This window comes from Neofelis nebulosa, chromosome 15 (assembly GCF_028018385.1).
Source record: "Neofelis nebulosa isolate mNeoNeb1 chromosome 15, mNeoNeb1.pri, whole genome shotgun sequence".
NCBI lineage: Eukaryota > Metazoa > Chordata > Mammalia > Carnivora > Felidae > Neofelis > Neofelis nebulosa.
In genome coordinates this window covers 70,595,319-70,618,152 of record NC_080796.1, presented here as the reverse complement: position 1 = coordinate 70,618,152, position 22,834 = coordinate 70,595,319, and the positions used below count along the sequence as shown (strand labels likewise).

The window sequence follows — 22,834 nt, the reverse complement described above, 5'->3', positions numbered from 1 at the left end:
TGCGAACCAAAAGCAAAGAGAAAAATCTTAAAATAGCCAAAGGGGAAAAAAACTAAATCGCGTTCACAAAAGAAACAATCTACCGCTGACATTTAAACATGAAAGATAAAAACCAGAAGATAATGAAATGATATTTTCAAAGTGCTGATAGAACATAACTACCTACCTAGAATTTTATACCAGTGAAAAAAATACTTCAAAGATGGAGATGAAATAAAGGCATTTTCAGAAAAACAAAAACCGACAAATTGTCACAAGCGGATCTGTATCAAAGAAAATGCCAAAGGATACCCTTCAGATACAGAAAATGACCCAAGATGGAAACTCAAAGATAAGAATAAATAAATGAAGAGCAACAGAAACCGTAAATACATAGTTACACAGAAATGAATGCTGACTGTGTAAACACAGAACAATGAGGTCTTGCAGAGTTAAAATATTGAGAGCATTAACATACAAACAATAATAACACTTAATTTGAAAATAGGACAAAGAAAATTAAAGTGCCTTGTCCGGAAGTGACAAAAAACTATTACTTTATATTAACCTTGATAAGCCAATAAGGCATCCTCTAATCTGTAGGCTAATACCTAAATGAAGAGTAAGATGATATGTAATTATGAAGTTAATACATAGTGTGAAGAAAGAATGAAGAAATAAATGTAATCAATCCAAAAGGAGAAAATAAAGAATAAAAAAAAGGAGTATAGAATAGGTGGAACCTGGGAAGGTAAACGGCAATATGGTGGCTTTCAATCCAAAACACTAAGTAATTACATTAAATATAAACAGACTTAATACTCAGATAAAAGGCAAAGATGATCAGACAGTATTAAAAAATAAACCCAACTACATGCTTCTTACAAGCACCATTTCAACATTTTTTTTAAAATTTTTAATGTTTATTTATTTTTGAGAGAGATAGAATGTGAGTGGGTTAGGGCAGAGAGAGAGGGAGACACAGAATCCGAAGCAGGCTCCAGGCTCTGAGCTGTCAGCACAGAGCCCCACGTGGGGCTCGAACCCACAAGCTGTGAGATCATGACCTGAGCCGAAGTCGGACGCTCAACTGACTGAGCCACCCAGGCGCCCCACCATTTCAACATTTCTTACAAATGAAAAATACATGGGGCACGTGGGTAGCACGGAGAGTTAGGCATCCAACCCTTGGTTTTTGCTCAGGTCATGATCTCATGGTTCATGGGTTTGAGCCCCACATCAGTCTCCACGCTGAGAGTGTGGAGCCTCCTTGGGATTCTCTCTCCTTCTCTCTCGGCCCTCCCCCACTTGCTCTTTCTCAAAAATAAACAAATAAACTTAAAAAAAAATTTTTTTAATGAAAAGTATGTTCCAGGGGTGCCTGGCCGGCTCAGTCAGAAAAGCATGCGACTCTTGATCTCAGGGTCATGAGTTTGAGCCCCACACTGGGTGTAAAGATTATTAAAAAATAAATAAATAAACTTTAAGAAAATGAAAAATATGTTTCATACAAACACTAGCCATAAGAAGGCTGGTATGGCTATGTTAAGATTAGCCTACTCTGACACTTAAAGTCTACTTTGAACTTTAAGGGAAAATGCATTATTAAAGATCAAGAGGGATCACTATGTTGTACACCTAAAACTAATATCACACTGCATGTCAACTATACTTTAATATTTATTTTTGAGACAGAGTGACAGAGTGCAACCAGGAAAGGGGCAGAGAGACCAGAAGACACAGAATCCAAAGCAAGCTCCAGGCTCTGAGCTGTCAGCACAGAACCTGACCAGGGCTCGAACTCACGACCCTCGAGATCATGCCTTGAGCCGAAGTCGGACGCTTAATCAACTGAGCCACCCAGGCGCCCTATATGTCAACTATACTTTAATAATAACAAATTTTTAATTAAAAAATTTAAAAACAGGGGCACCTGGGTGGCTCAGTCGGTTGAGCATCCGACTTCAACTCAGGTCACGATCTCGCGGTCCGTGAGTTCGAGCCCCGCGTCAGGCTCTGTGCTGACAGCTCAGAGCCTGGAGCCTGTTTCAGATTCTGTGTCTCCCTCTCTCTCTGCCCCTTCCCTGTTCATGCTCTGTCTCTCTCTCTGTCTCTCAAAGATGAATAAACATTAAAAAAAATTTTTTTTTAATTTTAAAACAGATAATTAAGTCATTAAAAAATTAAAAAAGACAAATAAGAATGCTTAATAAAAACACAAAGTCCAATACACCAGGAAGATGTACAGTAAATTTGTTTGAACAATTTAAAATTGTTTCAGCCTTAAAATGTACAGAAGTAAACGGAAAAATGGAAAAAAGCCACAGTCATAGCAGGAGCTACCAGTAATACCCCCAGTAACAGTTGGAAAAAGCCGGCCAAAAATAATAATAATAATCAGTAAGGATATAGACTTGAAAAACAAAACTAATTAACAAATTTGACCTAGATAACCTATTTAGGATACTTCACCCATTAATGTCAAAATTTACATTCTTTTCAAAAGTATATCAACATTTTGGGGAGCCTAGCTGGTTCAGTCAGTGGGGCATGCAACTCTTGATCTTGGAGTTGTAAGCACCAGCCCTACGGTGGGTGTAAAGATTACTTAAAAATAAAATCCTACAAAAAAAAAAAAGAGAGAGAGAGAGAGAGAGTACATAAACTTTTACAAAATTTGAACCATAGGTAGAGCCATAAAACGATTTTAAAACTAGAAACCAACATAAGGAAAGATACCTTATAAAAAATTTCTATTTGTTTGACTAAACTCAAGAGAGAGATAAGAAATCACAATGGAAATTAGGAACTATTTTGAACTAATTAATAGTGAAAATACTATATATCAAAATTCATGGGGCAGCTCTTTCTGTCCACAGGTCCTGTCCTGTGCTTTAATAAAACCGTAATTTTGCACCGAAAAAATAAATAAATAAATAAATAAAACCTCATGAGATGCATCTAAAGCCATGATTAAAGGGGAAATTATATATATTATACATATATTATAAAAAAACATATAAATACATATATTATAAAAATAACAAGGTTGAAAATCAATTATTTAAGCATCAATCTCAAGAACCTACAAAAGGAACAACAAATTAAGTTCAAAAAAGAGAAAGGATGCAGAGAAAGAGGAGATGGAAAATAATTACACAACAGAGGATCAACAGCCTTTTTTTATTTTATAAAAAAATCAAAATATGGTTAATGCATAGATAGATTGATCAAAAGAAATGTGAAAAGGTACAAATAAGCAACATCAGGGTTTAAGTCATCACCACAGTTCCTACAGATATTAAGACCTTAAGAGTTGTAGGGGTGCCTGGGTGGCTCAGTCAGTTAAGCGACTGACTCTTGATTTTGGCTCAGGTAATGATCTCAACAGTTGCATTAGTTCGAGCCCCGCATTGAGCTCCACGCTGACAGCACAGTCTCCTTGGGATTTTCTCTCTCCATCTCTCTCTGCCCCTCCCCTTCTTGTGCTCTCTCTGTCTCTCTCCAAATTAATTAATTAATTAATTAAAATGTATATTTTAAAAAAAGATCTTAAGAGTTGTAAACTGCTTTCCATCAATAATTTTTTATAATTGAGATTAAATAGAAAAATTTATTAAGTACATTGAATCTGTACTGAAAAACCTTCTCACAAAGCAAACTCCAGACCTAGTTAGCATCCCTAGTTAACTCTAAGAAATATTTTAAAAGAAAGAACTCCAATCTTACACAGATGCTTTTAGAGATGGGAGATAATATTTCCAAATTTGTTTTATTAGGTTAACATACTTATCAGGTTGACACCAAAATCTTCAAGAATATCACAAGAGAAGAAAATTCAAGGCTCTTTCACTCAGAAACATGGGTGCAAAAATCCTAAGCAAAAACTAGCAAACTAAATAGATCAAAATTGTCGAAAGCCAAAGACAGAATCTTGAAAGCGACAAGAGAGAAACAACTTGTCACACACAAGAGATCCCCAGTGAGATTAACAACCAATTTCTCTGCAGAAACCATGAGGCTAGAAGGTGGTAAGATGACATATATAAAGTGCTAAAAGAACAAAGCTGCCAACCAAGCATTGTACATCCAACAAAATTATCTTGCATAAAGGAAGAAGTTCCCAAACAAAAGCTGGGAACCGTTGCCAACAGATCTGTCCTGCAAGGCATGCTTGAAGGGACAAAGATGCGAGGCAGTAACTCAAGGCCACGTGAAGAAATATAGAACGGCGCTAAAGGGAATTACGTAGATAACGGTAACAGCCAGTATCATTGCATTCTGGGTTTGTAACTCTTCTTTTCCTATCTGATGTGAAAAAAAAAAAAAATACTCAAAACAACAATTATAAATCTATGTTAACAGGCTCACAACGTATAAAGATGCGACTTGTGACAACACGAAGTGGGGAAGAGAGAGCTGTACGGGAGGGTTTGTATTCTCCGAAAGCTGAGTTGGTATTAATTCAAACTAGCCCCACCCCCTACCCCCCAGAGGGCAGACAGGACTGGAAGCAGAGTTAATAACTGATCACGTCTGTGTGAGAAAGCCTCCATAAAATCCCAGTAGCACAGGGGCGCCTGGATGGCTCAGACGGTTAAGCATCGGACTCTCGACTTTGGCTCAGGCTATGATCTCACGGTTCGTGAGTTTGAGCCACACATAGGGCTCTGCACTGACAGTGCAAAGCTTGCTTGGGATTCTCTCTGTCTCTGCCCCTCCCCTATTCTCACACACCTGTGCAGAGTCTCTCTCTCTCTCTCTCTCTCAAAATAAATAAATACACTTTTTTAAAAATCCTTGTTTAAAAAAAAAAATCCCAATAGCACAGGTTTGGGAAATTTCCAGGTAGGTGAACACGTCCACACCGGGAGGATGACACACCCCCCAACTCCATGGAGACCGAAGGTCCCACACTCAGGACCCCCGACCCTAGACTTTGCCTTGTGTGTCTCTTCATCTGGCTGCTCATCGGTATCCTTCATCATCTCCCTTAAAAAACTGCTAAACATAAGTGTTTCCCTGCTCCAGCAAATTAATCAAACCAGAAGAGTGGGGTGGTTCTTGGAACCTTTGGTCTCTAACCAGTTGTCCGGAAGCACAGGTGACAACCTGGGTTTGTGACTGACGCGTAGTCTTGTGGGACTGAGCCCTCAGCCTGTGGGATCTGACGCTATCTCTGGGTAGATAGCATCAGAATTGAGTTGAATTATAAGACGGACACCAAGCTGGGGTCACAGAGAATGGGTTGGGAAAACTCCCACGCAGGTGGTGACTAGGAGTGTCAGAAGCAAAGCGTTCTGTGTGAGTAGGAACAGAGACACACGGGAAAGGAAGACAAGAGGGGGAAACTGGGTGGTGTTCCCACACAGTTTTTTTGAAATGTGAGGGGAATGAACTGGGAGTGGAAAGCCAGCAGAAACGGAGCAGTTGAAGGTCAGAGATGTCATCAGGGGTCAAGCGGGTCTTGGACGGGCTCGTGGATGAAGTGGTGATGCCCAGAGCACGCGGAAAAACACCGGCCACGGAAAGGCAGAGGTGGATGGGGTTGCTCGTGGGGGTAAACGAGGTGCTTGACGTTGGGGAACCCCTCACCGGCGTCTCTGACCCTGGGGAATGGCGGCGGGTTGCTGGAATCCCTCCCTGGCATCTGCTTCCTTGCGAAAGGAGGGGGTAGGCTCATGAATGAAGCCTGTGTCAGTGGCACAGACCCTGGGTGAGATGCGGAAGGTCTGGAATCAGCTTTCTGGGGAACAGGAGGAGCTGAGGGCCAGAAACAGGATTTCCAACACACGTGTTGCTCTGCTGAGGTTGGAGGCTCTGAATCGGCGGTTGCCCGTTGGTGCTGAATTACCCTCTGCAGCCCTCACCAGCCTGGTGTTGCGGGGGAGGCAGGAGGTCGGAACCGGCCGGGGCTGGAAGGGGATGCAGGCGGGGTGTCGTGGGGAAGGTAGAGTGGAAAAGTGAGCAAGCAAGGTACTGTATACTGGGTGCTGCGACTCAGTCCCTGTCCTGGGGGGCTTATACGCCAAATGGAGACCCAAGAAATGCCCGTGTGAAAACAGAACCTTCGCACAAGGTCAGCCCTGCTGAGTGAGAGATGGAGAAGGTCTGACAGGGAGGGCTGGCTTGTTCAGAGGGGAGAAGCCACAGCAAATTCCGGTGGTCAGGGGAGGCCCCCGGAGCCACCACCACTGCTGTTGCTACTGCTTAGCAGCTCTGGGGCCCCTCTTCCGGTGGTTAAGAGCGAATGGAGTAAAACCGTAGTTCTGCAGAGGGAGGACAGAGGACAGGTGATCAGCTCCACCGCCAACTCGGGACGAAATGGGCAGCCCGCATGGAGGGCGGTCAAGGACTCCAGGGAGTCGCTCAGCCCGGAGCCTGGGTGCCGAAGCTGCAGCCTCTAAAGCCGTGCAGCGTCTGCAGCCGGCTCCCTCTGCCTTGGACCTGCTGGTGGAGGAGGGGTGCGGCCTGAGAGCCTGGGAGGCAGGCGGGGGAGAGGCTCGGAGCAGTTTGCTTCCACCAGCCAACAAAAGGATGTTGAGGTTTTCTCAGCTCAGGGTTGTGCCACCAGGCTCGGGGTGAAGGCGACGCAGAGGGCAGCCGCTGGGGACTTAGTGAACAGAGCTCAGGGAGATCCCACAAGTGCTGGGGCAGGGCCGGCTCCAGTCAAAGCAAAATCATAAAGTAGACAAAACACCCTCCAGGGCCCACGTCCCACATTCCCTCCTGTCTTCCTTTTGACTTAGCCCCACCCTTGGGGGCTTCACTGGCTATATCGACTCCTCTGTTCAGACAAGGCAACCCCCTATACTACCAACAGGTTCCATCTGTGCTTCACCCACAGAATCTCTCGAAGTTCTTGGAACACAGTAAAGCCTTAGTGAAGTTATTTATTTAATCAATTAAATTCAAGAATGCATCTTGGCTAACTGCCAGAAAGGACTCTACTGTAGGGATTTCCACAGAGAGGTGGTTCCCTGGGCTGTGACCTTCGCCTTCCAGGCTCCACACCCTCGAGCCTTCACTTCCCATTTGTAGGGCCTCAAAACAAAAGCCAGCAGCCCTGAAGCATCATGGGACTCTCATATACTGCTCGGTTCAACCATTTTGGCCAATGGTTTGCCAGCATCTGCTGTAAGAGTACACACATACCCCCACGAGTCTAAACATATACTCAACAGATGCATGTAAACAAAAAGCATGTACAATAGGCTCCCAGCAGCATTATTATAATAGGGGAAGGACCCCAAAAACAAACCAAAGATTCATCAGTAGCATAATGGACGAATAAGCTCATACATATAGTCATACATTGAAATGCCGTAGAGTCATATCATACCAGCTACAAGTAATAACACAGATAAATCTCATCAGATGTTGAGCAAAAAAAAGCCACACACAGGGCACATAGCACATGATTCTGTTTATATAAAGATCAAACCGACCTATAATGTCAGAAGTCAGAATAATAGTTGTATTTGGTGTTTTGTTTTGTTTTGCTAGTTTATTTATTTGTTTTGAGAGAGACAGAGCACGAGCAAGGGAGGGGCAGACAGAGAGGGAGACACAGAATCCGAAGCAGGTTCCAGGCTCCGAGCTGTCAGCACAGAGCCAGACGCGGAGCTCGAACCCACGGACCACGAGAGCATGACCTGAGCCGAAATCGGACGCTTCACCGACTGAGCCACCCAGGAGCCACTAATGGTTGTATTTGTGAAAGAGAGAAGAGCTAACAAGTGGAGAGAATGTGTGGTAGATACGCAAGCGTGTTCATTTCACGGTAACACACTGAGATGTACGTTTCTCATTTTGCACGCTGTTCTGTACGTGTGTCACACTTTAATAAAAATGTCTGTTTACGAAGACAATGGCCCGGCTATCCCTAGAGTGATCAGTCTTTGGAACCAGTTCCCTCCAGGATGGTGCTGCAGCCCCGAGCTCTCTGAGTCCCAGTCCACCCCCTCTGCCCGTTGACTTCACCGTTCACTTTGCCTCACGGGAGGTGCAATGAGGAAGAGAGAAATAAAAGGAACGGCAGCCATCTTAGAACTTGCCTGGATCCCAGCCAGAGGGGTCGGAATCAGAGGCTCCTTCCTAAGAAGTGAAAATTCAACACAATCTGTAAGAGCAGCCAGCAAGCAAGCCTTAGAGTCTAGAATCCATGAAATGCTGCCCCGCCCTTTTGCTTTGTCCACGGCCCCTGGGCATTCACAGTCTAGCACGTCCTTTGGGGTTCGCTCAGTTCACGGCTGTGATTATAGACCGAGTCCTGTGACAGATGTCAGCTCCGTGAACAAAGCGCCCATGTAACGATTCACCATTGAATCCTCAACACCTAAGCCCAGGGCCTGGCCCAGAGGCGCTCGGGCACATCAGGGAAGGAGCAGGAATCAAGAGTGTGGAAACAATTAGAATGTTTTACAATACAACATAATAATAGCACTGAATGTCTTGAATGCGTGTTCTTGTGTGTTAAAAATGTTGCCTTCTCTGGGGCACCTGGGTGGTTTTGTCAGCTGAGCATCTGACTCTTGATCTCGGGTCAGGTCATGATCTCACGGTTCATAGGGTGGAGCCCTGCGTCAGGCTCTGCTCTGACAGTGTGGAAGCAGCTTAGGACTCTCTCTCCGCAACACCCCCCCCCACCCCCGCCTCTCTCTATCTCTCTCTCTCAAAAATAAATAAATAAACTTAAAAAAATGTTGCATTCTCCCAAAGATCCTGGTTATGACGGTGAAAAAACCCTCAGAAAAGGGTCCCTCGTTACAACTTATCATCTCATGCAGAATTCTCTAATTCACTTTTGACTCAATGAATTAGCCAGCAAATTAGTGTCTCTTCTTGAGTCTGATCACCAAACTAAGCGAAACATAGTCCCTGCCTCCAAAGAACTGAGTAACACGAGGGATCATTTTGGGGGGCTCGGTACAAGAACACCTTTCTAAGCACGTGATATACCGTACCTTCCCTAATGCTCACACATCGCAATAGAGCAGCCACCACTGTTGACTTCACCTTGTGGATGAAAAACTGAGAAACAAGAGGTTAGTTAACTTCCTCAACGCCACGGCGTAGTCTGTAGCCTAAGATCTAGAACAGCTTTTCCCAGTGAAACTCTCCGGTAGACAAATAAACTCTCACTTTATTCTACGGATTCTTTAAAGTAGTCACCCATCTATTCAACCAATAAGGATACGCTGAGACTTAATTGTGCCAGATCCTGTTCTAGAGGCTGAAGATACAGCCATGAACAAAACAGAGGAAAGCCCTGGCCTCGAGGATCTTAGGTTCCAGCGAGGTAAAGAGGCGCCTGGGAGACGGAAAATAAAGAAGCAAACAGTAGAGCCCACACAAGGGAGATGAGAACTGTGGAGAAAAATAAGCGGAGAGGGAGGTAAGGCGTTGCAGGGTGGCAGGTTGGCACTCTTAGTGGGAGGCCATCACTGAGACAGTGGTATTTGAGCAGAATCCTGAGGGGCTGCGGGAGCAGGCCAGGCGGCCAGCAGGGAAGCGGCATCCCAGGAGAGAAAACAGAGTGCAGAGCCATGGCACGCGTTTCGTGCATGTATCGTAGCAGTCGGGGAGGCTGAATGCAGTGCTATGGGAGAGAGGAAGGGGTCAGGGGTCAGGGAGGCCAGATCTCATAGGCCACTGTGACATGTGTGGCTTTGACTGAGCCTGGAGAAGCCATTGGAAAAAGCTTTGCAAAGCTCGAGAACGATAGAAACTTCTTACATATATATCATGCATATCAAATTCTTCAGTAAGCCAAGTTTTGTAGTTTTTTTTCCAAGGGTTTCACTGCCATCATATGTCCTGATGGGATGCTCTGAAATAGAGCCTCACTGGTGTGGTATTCCTGCCCAAAATGCATAGCCTGGATCACACAAAGGAGCCTCGGACAAACTCAGATTCAGGAGCCTTTCACCAAAACAATGTCTGGTACTCCAAAAATGTCAAAGTCATGAAAGAAGAAAAAAGGCTAGGGAACAGTTGTAGATTAAAAGACAATAACAGGGGCACCTGGGTGGCTCAGTCAGTTAAGTGTCCAACTGTTGATTTCAGCTCAGGTCATAATCCTGGGGTGGTGGGATCGAGCCCTTTATCAGGGCTCACGCTCAGCTTGGAGCCTGCTTAGGATTCTCTCTCTCCCTCTCCCTCTCCCTCTGCCCTCCCCCCCAAAAAAGACATAACAAAAGAAGGAACACCTGACTGGTTCAATCGGTAGAGCATTTGACTCGATCTCGGTGTTGTAAGTTGTGGGTGCGGAAGCCTACTTAAAAAAAATTTTTTTTAATAAAAAAACAAAAGACATAACAAAAAAATACGTAACTGAATGTAATATACAATCTTGATGGATGGGATTCCGCACCCGGGAAGAAGGAATGCCATTAAGCACGTTTTGGAGACAGCTGGTAATATGTAAATATGGACTGTGTCTTTGATGGTATCTATGTTAAATTTACTAAGTTTGAACGCCCTTGTTCTTAGAAGATACACATTACAAAATTTAGGAGTAACAGGGCACAATGTCTACAACTCAGTCTCAAATGGCTCAGCAAAAATTATTATTATTATATTAAATATATTATAGATAATATATAATATATATATAATATATATTTTTTTATATTATATATATTTATATATTATATGTTATCTATAATATATATATTTTATATATATTGTATATTAAATTATTATTATATTATATATTATATTATATATATTTTTATATAGTATATTAAATTATTATTATTATACACTTATACGCACATATATATATATATATATATATATATGGAGAGAAAGAAATAAAGCAGATGTGATAAAATGTTAACAACTGGTGAGTCTCGGTGAAAGAAACACCAGAATCCTTTGTCCTATGCTTGCAACTTCTCTGGAACTCTGAGCTTATTATTTTAAACTTTGTAAGGGCTTAAAAACTACAGCAAATAAACAGGACAGCTTCAATCAGCTTACACCAGGCCAGCCCCACAGACACAGGGCACAGCAAGAAGAGAAAAAAGTTCCTTGAGACCAAAGCCCATGGGCCCCAGAGCCCGGCTCCTGCTCTCCCTGCAGTGGGTGGGCTCAGCCGTGCCCAGAGACGGTGCCACGGCCCCGGGTGTGGGCACGGGGCCGCCCCTTTCTCCGGTCACACAGGCTCACCATCTCAGACCGCCTCCACTTCTGGCACTCCCATGCCCAAAGCCAGGCACCAAATCCTGTCTCGGCTTTCCCAGCCGCTTCCAAGGCTCCTAAGACGGGCTTCCAACCCCCCTCTCCTGCCGAGGGTCCTGGGTCACTGGGTCCCACAAGTGCGCACACGGGAACCCAGGCTCCAAAGCTCCCTTCTGCAACCTGTTCCCAGCACCCTCTGCCCTGCTCTGCCTGTATTTGTTATAGATTTGTAAATACAAAGGCATTTGTATTTATATTTACAGCCCCCACCCCCCAGTCCTCTGGAACCTAGACTGTATCTTTAAGGACGCAGGAGTGCCTGAGATGGGTCTTGAACGGGCTTCTAACAGGCCCTGCACAAACACCGTCCAATGACCCACGCTCTGCCCTTTGCACCCAGAGGGGGCCCTCCTCTTACTTTCTCAGCCATGATGTCCCTTGAAGAGCCACTGATCTAGAATGCAGGCTCCCATCTCAGAGCACCCTGGACTCCACGTCGGAGAAGTGGGGGGGGGGGGGGGGGGGGGGCAGCCCTCAGCTCTGGAAGTTTCCGGATACCATCTCCTTCTTCCCCCCCTTCCCGACCGCCTGACCCAAGCCAACATTTCCCGAATAATTCTCAGGTCCCTAGGAGCGCCTGAGGGGCTCAGTCGGTTAAGTGAAGGACTTCAGCTCAGGTCATGATCTCACAGTTCGTAGGTTCGAGCCCCACATCGGGCTCTGTGCTGACAGCTCAGAGCCTGGAGCCTGCTTCGGATTCTGTGTCTCCCTCTCTCTCTGCCCCTCCCCTACTCACACTCTGTATCTCTCTCTCTCTCTCTCTCTCTCTCTCTCTCTCTCAAAAATAAACATTAAAAACATTTTTAATAAATAAATAAATAATAATAATGCTCAGGTCCCTATAGCCTCTGGGCTGCTGGAGGCTGCCAAAGCCTAAGGGACCAGGCCATTCATGCAAAGTGGCTGTTGGCCGCTCCCTTTCCCTCTGTGCTGTTTCCCTGCCTCGGGGAGCAATCTATCAGTCTCCGCTTTCCAGAACCACCCAACTTCCTTAGAGAAACCCAAGCCCAGGGGTCACTTCTCTCTGTTGGTAATCATACCAAATTAGAGCAGATTTCCTTTGTCCTTCTTACAGCCAGCAAAGAGGACGCTTTCTCCCCACTACACAGAAAAGTCAATGGAAGCCAGTGGAAAGGAATCTCCTTGCCCCGGGCTGCCTGGATTGCTGAAGGCATGGCCAGACAGACAGGCTTCTCAGGGGCCTCCCACACCAGGGCCAGCCCGTTCCGTCCTAACCAGCCCACCTGGAGCTGTCAGGAGCCACCCAGACTCACACTTGCAGGTGACCACGTAAGTGGGCACGATCCAGAGGCTCAGGGTTCCACTCCCCCTGCGGGCCCCAGTCCCAAGTCCAGCCTCTCCCTCACTCACGCCAGGCTGGGCCTCCTTACCTTGGCCCTGAAGCCCCTTGAGGAACAAAAGTGTGAGGACGAGAGCCAGCCCCCACATCCCCAGAGGACAGACGGGTCAGCCGGCTCCTCTCCCGCCAGACACGCTGCTGGGCACGGGCTCAGCTGCAGCCAGCCAGCAGCAGAGTGACTGACGGGGGAGCAGAACTGCCTTGCTGTTTGTCCGGCCACAATTTCCTCAACTCAAGGCTGTTCTCAGCGGCTGAGAGCTAACAAGGCCACTGAGAAAGTCCCAGTACCTGGACCTGGTCCGACAGTTCATACAAGCTGAGCTTTCAAAGTTGGCCTCAAGTGGGCGGGTGTTGAGAGTTCACAGTGACTCACAAAACCAGCTTCCAAATCCTGTCCATCGCTCTGCCCCAGCAAGGCTTCCTTGTTCAAAGAGCAGACTCCCAGGACGTGTTCCGGTTCTCTCCCACCTCCTGGCAGCGTGCAGAAGGCTGCATGGGGACCCAAGAGCCATTATCCCACACTGCCCCCATTCCAACAGGCACTGTGAAGGTGGGAGGGCTGGGGGTGCGTGGGCTGAGAAGTGGAGCCCTGCCTAAGGGGGTGAAATGTGGCAGGAAAGGAGCAGGGGACCCCAGGGAGGTCGAAGAGCTGGGTAAGCTCTGCAAGTTGATACCCAGGTCTAAGCACAAGCCAACTGCAACGTCCTTACCTAGACTTGCTTTTGCTTGTTTCCTATCTGTGCCTCTATATCCCCTCCTTTCCTGTTTCTACTTTCCCACGGCGTCCTCTCTGCCTCTCTTGCCTTCTGTCACCCAGACAGGACACAGACCGGCCTTTGCTGTGCCTCCCCGCCCACACTTCAATTCCACCCTCCGGGAAGGCCAGGCAGCTTTGATCCTTCTTATGCCCCCATGGAGGGGCACAGGCGGTGGTCCCACCTTCCCCAGAAAGCATTTGCTTTGAGGCCTTCCCCCGGGGGGCCCCCTGCCTTTTTCTTTCTTCTGATTTCCCCTTCGCAGCAAATACTTTCAGTTCCCTTTAGGTCAGTCCCGTTCTTTTTTCCTCCTTTGATCCATTTCTAATCACCCCAGCTGAAGCTGGGCTGAAGGGAGGCAGACTAGAGCCTTGGCTACCGAGGAAGGAAGCAGAGTGTTCTGGACAGAGCGCAGAATTGGAGGCAAAGACATAGTATACTTGAGTGTCAGGTCAGCAACTTAACAGCCTGTGTGATCCTGGCCAAGTTACCTTCCAAGCCTGTGGGGTCGGTCCTTGGCTCGGGTTCCTCGCAGGCTAGTTTTCAGGATCAAATCAAAAACTGTAGCTGAGAGTATGCATGAAAAAACTCTGGACACAGGTAAGGTTCCATGGTTGTTTTTTGTTTTTTTTTATTTTAGAGAGAGAGAAAGAGGGAGGCTGTGAGTATGAGTAGAGGAGGGGCTGGGGGAGAGAGAGAGAGAGAGAGAAAGAAAGAAAGAAAGAAAGGAAGGAAGGAAGGAAGGAAGGAAGGAAGGAAGGAAGGAAGGAAGGAAGGAAGGAAGGAAGGAAGGAAGGAAGAAAGAAAGAAAGAAAGAAAGAAAGAAAGAAAGAAAGAAAGAAAGAAAGAAAGAAAGAAAGAAAGAAAGAAAGAAAGAAAGAAAGAATGAATCCCAAGCAGGCTCCATGTTCAGGGCAGAGCCCCACACGAGTCTCGATTCCACAACCCTGGGATCATGCCCTGAGCTGAAATCAAGAGTCAGACGCTCAACTGACTGAGCCACCCAGGCGCCCCCCTTTTATTTTATTTTATTTTTATTTTATTTTTCTTAATGTAGCCCTGCGTGACTTATTCCAGCTGGTGCCATGGCTGTAACTGTGCTGTTCTATGTCTCCTCCCAAGGGGCAGCCCCCACCCTTAGATGAGGCCAGAGCCCATCTAGCCATGCCCTTGACCTCGAGAAGAGGTGCTCAAGACTGATGCAATAAGAGTAAGTTTCCTGCCACAAAAGATGGGGGACAAAAGCCAAGCGTTCAAAGCAACTAACCAGCAACATTTACGAACCGGCTTCACCGGTCCCGACCCCAACACCAGCTCCATCCTGTCTCCATCAGTTGCGTGGATGCCCCACCAACCCCTGGAAACTGAACTGGGACCAGACATACCACTGGGGTCTTGTGGTCTTGTCAGCTAGAATGCAACGGGAAGTTACTCAAATCAGAGAGCTGAAAGCTATCAGCAGAAGGGAGGAGGGGAAGGGACAAAAACAGGGAAGGAATGTGTTTTGTTTTGCAGAACTAACAGTTCTGCCCAAAGAGATGCCCAGCTAGGTGTGCCTCGCCTGATCAGCCCCTGATGCAAGCCAGCGTGAGCTGGATTGGAGCTGAGGACCCCTGCAGAAGCCCCCCCTAAGTTGTCCCGAAATTACCATTAGCTCATCATAATACTAAGATCTCCCCTGGGCAGAGTTTTCTGCACTCTTCGAACATATGTGGTATGCACCAGCCTGTTAACACGCTAGGCGTGTGCGATTGAACTGAAGCGGTTCTGTAAGCTCCCTGCCCAAGTCTCCTAACACACTGAATGAAGGCTTCCTGTACTAACCCCACGGGAGACAGCCCTTTGAGAGCTCTCCCCTGTCTCCTTACTTGTAGCAAGTAATGAAAAGTTCTTCGTTTTCAAACTTCCTTGGGGTGTACTCAGTGCACGCACCCCAAGCAGCGAGCCTCTTGAGTTCGGTCACAGTCTTAACCATACTCTACCACATGATAACTGCTATTCGTCTCCACGCTGCCCTGCCTGACACTGAGTGATTCATCATGAAGTCTGTGCTCTCCCTAGCTAGTGCTTCCAGAGTCTGGGCCAGTGTCTGGTTCTTAATAGTCAGTTACAGAGTGTTGAGGGCTGAAGGAATGAGTGATTTCCCTAAAGAAAGCATTTCCATCCATCCTGAGATAGTGCTGGTGAGCTAAGCCATTGCCATCCTGCCTTCATGGGCTTTATAACTTGCCCCGCAGGGTCCTCGTACGGAGGGCCCTTCTGTGCAATTCGGCCACTTTAGCATGAAGAACCAAACCCCTACAAAGTCCACCTGAACTCAAGGACTCCCATAGCCCCACTTCCCATGCATAGTCTCCAGGTCTCTGTGAGTCTGGGACATCGAAAATTCAGTGACCATCCAGGAAGTACAGGTTCATCAAGCCCTCCCTCTCATCCTTCTTTTTCTCGAACCATACTGGCATCGTGTTTCACTGAGTCAGGGTCATTCTTGTATCTGAGCCCAACTGCAGAAGTCACAAGTCACCAAGACCACCCACTTGTAAGATTAATTATACGTTTGGTGTCCCTACGACCCCCTTCGGTTCTGATAATTCACTAGAGGTCGCTTTAACAACCATTAACGTGTGAGATACCTATGCCCTTTGACCTAGCAATACCCCCTCTTTGAATTCATACAACAGAAGTACTCCAACGCACCAAAAATATTTTCACTAATGTCCAAAGATAAGTAAGTTTCTTTCTTACAACACTGTTCAGTGAAAAAACTGAAAATAGCTAAAATGTTACTAACTAGGGAATTTTTAAAAATGGTGTATTCATTCTATACTACAGTATATTAAGAAGGCTTTAGGGGCACCTGGGTGGCTCAGTCGGTTGAGCGTCCGACTCCGGCTCAGGTCATGATCTCACAGTTTGTGAGTTTGAGCCCCACGTCGGGCTCTGTGCTGACAGCTCGGAGCCTGGAGCCTGCTTCAGATTCTGTGTCTCCCTCTCTCTCTGCTCCTCCCTTGCTCATGCTCTGTCTGTCTGTCTCTCTCTCTCTCTCAAAAATAAACATTAAAAAAAATTTTTTTAGGGCTTTGAAAAGAGTAAGACAGGGTCACCTGGGTGGCTCAGTCAGTTGAGCATCGACTCCTGATTTTGGCTCAGATCATGAGCCCAGGGTCATGGGATGGAGCCCCACATCAGGCTTTGTACTGAGCATGGTGTCTGCTTAAGATTCTCTTTCTTTCTCCCTCTGATCCTCTGCCCTGTTTGCTCTCTCTCTCTCTCTCTCTCTCTCTCTCTCAAATTAATTAAGAAACAGAGTAAGACCAAAGTATATACATATTCACATTAAAAGAGCTCTAAGACATTCACAAAACAATCTGCATAATGTAATTCTATTCAGGTGGGCAGAACTGAGTGTGTGCCTTTGTGTTCTCTGAGCGGGTGTAAAGGCAGAGAAATGTGCCTGGGGGACAGCATTCGTGACAGTAACCTTTAGATAAAGAAACAGAATTTTCAGGAGGGGTGAGTGAGACGGTGACTGACTTTTTGTTCTTACCTATACTTCTGTTCGGAACTGTTTACAATGGCTATGTTACACGTGTGATGATTGGAAATAACAGTTCCCCAAGTTCCCAGGTTTTCGAGTACGTGACGGGAGACCAATGCATTCGCCAGGGATTTCCAGGGAAGCAGAGCCACCTAGGAGACATAGATAGAGAAACAGATGAAGATAAGAAGTAGAGATTTCTCACGCAGAATTGGCTCATCCAATTACAGAGGCTGGCGAGTCCGAAATCTGCAGAGCCAATGTCCTGGTTCGAGGGCCATCAAGCAGGAGAATTCTCTTTTACCGGAGGGAGGGCAAGCCTTTTGTGATTGGATAGGGACCACCCACATGGGGAGAGCCGGCTGCTTTACTCAGTCTACCAATTTATCTTTTTTTCATGTTTACTGATTTATTTGAGAGAGACAGAGCATGCATGAGCTGGGAAGGGGCAGAGAGAGAGGGGAACACAGAATCGGAAGCAGGTTCCAGGCTCCGAGCTGTCACAGCACAGAGCCCCACACGGGGCTCGAACTCACTTACCGCGAGACCATGACCTGAGTTGAAGTCAGACGCTTAACCAAATGAGCCACCCAGGTGCCCCAAAATTCCATTAAACTTTAAAATACCCCGGGGCGCCTGGGTGGCGCAGTCGGTTAAGCGTCCGACTTCAGCCAGGTCACGATCTTGCGGTCCGTGAGTTCGAGCCCCGCGTCAGGCTTTGGGCTGATGGCTCGGAGCCTGGAGCCTGTTTCCGATTCTGTGTCTCCCTCTCTCTCTGCCCCTCCCTCGTTCATGCTCTGTCTCTCTCTGTCCCAAAAATAAATAAAAAACGTTGAAAAAAAATAAATAAATAAAAATAAAAAAAATAAAATACCCCTATGCACTGACACAGTATTTTCGTGTTCCTAGTCCAGAACTCACGTCGCCAGTCTGCTTTTTCTGGCTCTTTAGAAAAGGTGAACTATGTCGATCCAGCTCAGGACACTGACCTTTGCTCTTGCCTGTCAGAGTTGTGGAGTCCCACATTCCCCACCTACTCCTGAGGGGGGCTTCCCTACCAGCTGCTAGCCTTAGAACGCTGAAGGATGTAAGTAAAGCCAAGGTCTCGATCACCAACAGTATCAGTCACTGCTTGTGGGGCCGAGTGGTGGGGGACGATGAGGCAAGGAAGAGTATAAAAGTTTGAGGGCTGCAGTGTAAGAAAAATGTTTCAGCCTGGGGCACCAGGCTGGCTTGGTCGGTAGGGCATAGGGCTCTCGATCTCAGGGTCGTGAGTTCAAGCCCCGCATTCGTTGTGGAGCCTACGTGCATATATACGTGCGTACATAAACACGTTGGAGCCTGCTGGATGGAAACCAGAGGAAAAGAAATGTGTCAGCTAAAAGGTGGTAAGGGGAGGAAAGAAGGCAGGAGGCAAGTTCATGACCCCCGGGGAAATATGGAGCCTGGGTTTTACTGGACAGGAGACCATGTGGTAAGGCACTGCTAGGGCTCAGAGACAGATGTAGTGTCCGTAAGGGCCGTAAAAGGAAAAGATACGAACCACTGGTGACAAAAAGTGAGTCCTCGTTAACTACCAGACACTCCACGCTGATTGATAGCCCCGTTTTTCAGGTGAGAAAACCAGGTTTTGGACAGAGCTGGGACTTGAACCCGGGACTGAGTTCAAAGCCTGAGCACGGAATCATTAATTATGCAACAACTGACCCCGCCAAGGGAACTGCTTGAAAATAAGAACTTTTACATATTCCTGCTGAGTGAGAAACGCAGGGGAAAGGAAGGGAAATTCGGCAGTAATGATTCCCTCTTGCTAGAAGCCATGTCTCCCAACCTCGCTGAGAATCTCTGCCGAAACTAGAGAAAATGCCTTGGAACCTGTTGATGAAATGCAGGAGTGAATCCCCCAGCCCGTGATAGCGGCTGAGCTTGTGGAGCTCCCGGCTTGTGTCCTGGGGCCCCAGATCCATAAATTAAAAGAGATGCCAGGCTGAGATGCAAAGGGAAACGACCCTGTGGGCATCAAGGAGACAGCGGGAGACACTCCCAGTCAATACGTAGGTGCTCCAGGTGTAGAGGGTGACAGGCCACCAATCAGCTCCTGAGGAAATGGGGCTCAATCTCTGCTTCTCTGTGCTGGAACGAAATGTTCCTACAGGGGCGCCCGGCTGGCTCAGTGGGTGAAGCACGTGACGATGATTTTCATCTTCAGGTTGTGAGTTCGAGCCCCATATTGGGTGTAGAGATTACTTAATAAATAAGTAAAAATAAAATCCCTATAATAAAAATGTTTCTATATAAAAAATGAATGAAGATGTTTTCACAAGCTGCAGGAGAAATGCATCAGTGAATTGCTTTACACAGTTGATAATTTAATATAAATTTGTCTTCTACACTAGAATTTTTTAATATAGGGGCACCTGGGTGGCTCAGTCAGGTAAGCATCTGACTTTGGCCAAGGTCATGATCTCAGGGTTTGTAGGTTCAAGCCCCACATCCAGCTCTGTGCTGACAGCTCAGAGCCTGGAGTTTACTTTAGATTCTGTGTCTCCCTCTTTCTCTGCCCCTCCCCTGCTCACGCTCTGTCTCTCTCTCTCTCTCTCTCTCAAAAATAAGTAAACTTTAAAAAAAAATTTTAAGAATGCTTTAATATAGTATAAATCAGGATCTGATGAGTATAAATTATATAGTGAGATTTTTATACTTGATGTGTTAATAGATCAGAGTGCTTTGCAAAACAAGAAAAAGACAACAATGACTCCAAGTGCCCTGCCACCTAGTTTGTGAACTATACCTGTGTTGTGAATTATAATAAAGAAGATCAGAATGGAGGCTTTGATGATGAGGTAATTTGTGCAAGCCGGTGTTCTCTCTCACTTTGCAAAAACAAGTGCACGGATCACAGTTCAGTACTGTCATCTGGAACACAACCCCGTTGACTTTTCATTTCAATGATATGAATGTTCACAACGGACCATAAATAACATTGTTTTGACATGGCAAAACTTCATCCTGGAGGGTTTTATTCTTTTTTTTTTTTAATGTTTACTTTTTTTCGAGAGAGAGAGAGACAGAGGCAGAGGAGAGAGGGAGACACAGAATCGGAAGCAGGCTCCAGGCTCCGAGCTGTCAGCACAGAGCCCGACGCGGGGCTCAAACTCACGAACTGCGATAGTGACCTGAGCTGTAGTCGGACGCTTAACCGACTGAGCCACCCAGGCACCGCATGGAGGGTCTTATTCTATTTCATGTTATCATCTGTCATGTGTAATCCATATCCGTGTTGGCACTTCCCCCGATTGTGTGTAGTTACACCTCCCACACGGGTTCCACATGCCCACACGCCCACTCGCTACCCCACAAGGATGAAGAGCCTAATTTGAAGTTCCTGTTCCCGCAAGGATTCCCCTTTACCTTTACCTTCCCCAACCGTGCCTCTGTCCCACGCCCCTACGTGACTTCCTCACAAAGTCCTCAGAGTCTTTCTGGCAGACCTGTCCTTCTGGGTGGCTCTGATGCTGCTCCTTAGCACACCCGTGGGCTTCCCGCGCTGGGACGGAGCCTTGAGATCACACGCTTTGACCTGCCCTTGCTCCACGCTCTTCCCTGACGCGTCTTTCCCGCCTTCCATCCCAGCTGTACAGCCCAGCCTAAGTTCAGACACCTAGATACGCCACTGAATGCCAAAAATCCAACAGCTTCATTCCAACGGATGCTTTTTAAGCATCATTTCAGGTTTACACGTCCTTAGCAGAGACTTGTGCCACCTTGCGTGTTGGTTTTGGTGATTCTTCTCAGCCCATATCAAAGGCCAACTTTCGGGTCTGGGACCCTAGAAATTCGACTCCCAGCCGCTTAGTCAAGTCTTAAAAATAAGTTCATCTTTCACTTCTGGCCACTCGCTTTTCCAAATGTGGTGGTTCCTCCCACCCTGTTCCTCTTTTTGCTCTTAATTTGTCAAGTCTTTAAATTTCTGCCTTTTTTCCTGGCTGCAGTCTACTTGCCAGTTCTGCTTACACATTTATTTTAGCGTGGTCGTGCTGGTAGTATATCTTAAATAGTTTTTGTACATACACATGCATATGTATGTACGCACATATACATCTATACATATGTATGCATATATAGTGACACAGCATAGCTTTAATTACTTAAAACAAGTTATTACTTAACAGTTTTAACTACTTAAAACAAGTAAGCTTGACACAGGATTTAATTACGTAAAACCTTCCACCCCACTTGAGGGAAGAAAAAACGTTTGAATTCCACCAGCCTGAGCTTTTAGACACCACTGATGAAATCCATGATCAATACACAGTGCTTAAGGAAAGACACACGGGATTCCTGTTTTCCTATCCTGTCGACCATTACTGACTGTCCAAGACTCGGTTGAATAGAGAATGAAAGCCACTGGCTTCTATTCAGAGAAAGTGGAGCAGAGAAACCATGTTAGGGATGGAGACAGTCTTCAGAGTCGAGTGGGTTTTTGCCACTCCTTAGGGGATTTGTTATAGGATACTACAGCTATTCACCGTTTGGAAATTTCAAGATAATGTGAACAAGAGATAATCATCTTTTCACTCTCACGGTGCCTGGGGGCTCAGTTAGGCATCCGACTCCTGATTTTGGCTCCAGTCATGACCTCACAGTTCGTGGGATCGAGTCCTGCATCAGGTTCTACACTAACAACACGGACTCTGCTTGGGATTCTCTCTCTCTCTCTCTCTCTCTCTCTCTCTCTCTCTCTCTCTCTCTCTCTCCCCCCCCCCCCCCGCCCAGCCCCACTCGCTCACTCTCTCTCCCCCTCCAACAAAATAAATAAATAAACTTTAAAAAAATAAATTAAAAGGATGCCTAGGTGGCTCAGTCAGTTAAATATCTGATTCTTGATTTCGGCTCAGGTCATGATCTCACGGTCCATGAGTTCGAGCCCTGAGCTGGGCTCTGTGTTGACAGCTCAGAGCCTGGAGCCTGCTTCCGATTCTGTGTCTCCCTCTCGCTCTGCCCCTTCCCCACTCATGCTCTGTTTCTCTTTCTCTCAAAAATAAATAAACATCTAAGAAAATTGTTTAAATAAGTAAAAATAAAAGATAGACATTGACAGAATATATTTGCACCGCATAGTAACTAACAAAAGGTTGGTGTCAATACTAATACTTAAAGAATTTCTATTAATCAATAAGGAGATAAGAAAAGGATAATCCAATAGAAAATCTGGCAAAATATATGAACAAGCATTCCACAGAGAAAGAGACACATATGGCCAATAAACACATGAAAATATATTCAGCCTCCCTAGGAGTGGAGAAATGCAAATTCAGAGTGTATAATTGGCAAAAACAAGGAAGTCTAATGATACGCAGTGTTCAAGAGCATATGGATCGATTGGATAGTTATGTATTGTTGATGAAAGTGTAACTTGGTACGATTTTTTTAACTCAATAGTATCTTGCAAAGCTGAATATTCATAAAGTCTAATGATCCAGCAATTTGACTTCTAGTCACATACCCAAAAGAAACTTGAGCAAATGGGTACCTGGAGACATACTCAACAATGTCCCCAGCAGCATTGCTCCTCACCGGGGGGAAGAAACAAACAAACAAACCTGGAAACAAAACAAATGCTCAAAAACGGAACAGCAGGAAAATTGTGCCATATTCATGCAGTGATATATATAAATAGCATTGACTACGAACATGTGAATGTGTAACCGCATAGGATAATCATAGTTACCTATCATAGGGGACAAGGATGTTCCAAAGACAACATGTAACATGTTGGTATTTTCATACAGTTTGAAAACAAAGGAATTAGACAGTGTATCACTTAAGCATATGTGTGATGTGTACGCACATGTGTGTGATCGTTAAAAAGTAACTTAAACAACAGAATGATAACCACAAAATCAGACAGTGGCTACTACTGAGGCAGAAGCAAGGTGGGGGAGGGGAGGTGGA

General features: G+C 46.0%; 1 protein-coding gene across 3 annotated transcripts in view; it reads right to left on the bottom strand.

Moving 5' to 3' along the window:
- The window catches only part of CD244 (CD244 molecule), a 54,467-nt gene that overhangs the window by 17,360 nt on the left and 14,273 nt on the right, over positions 1-22,834 (bottom strand). Inside the window, exon 1 of one of the 3 annotated variants that reach the window (XM_058701794.1) lies at positions 12,618-13,059. The exons of the other annotated variants lie outside the window; for them this stretch is intronic. Within the exon in view, the coding sequence (XP_058557777.1) occupies positions 12,618-12,675 (58 nt within the window). The 5' untranslated portion in view covers positions 12,676-13,059. Of the gene's footprint in view, positions 1-12,617; positions 13,060-22,834 lie in introns of those variants that run through there. 3 annotated transcript variants of the gene reach the window in all.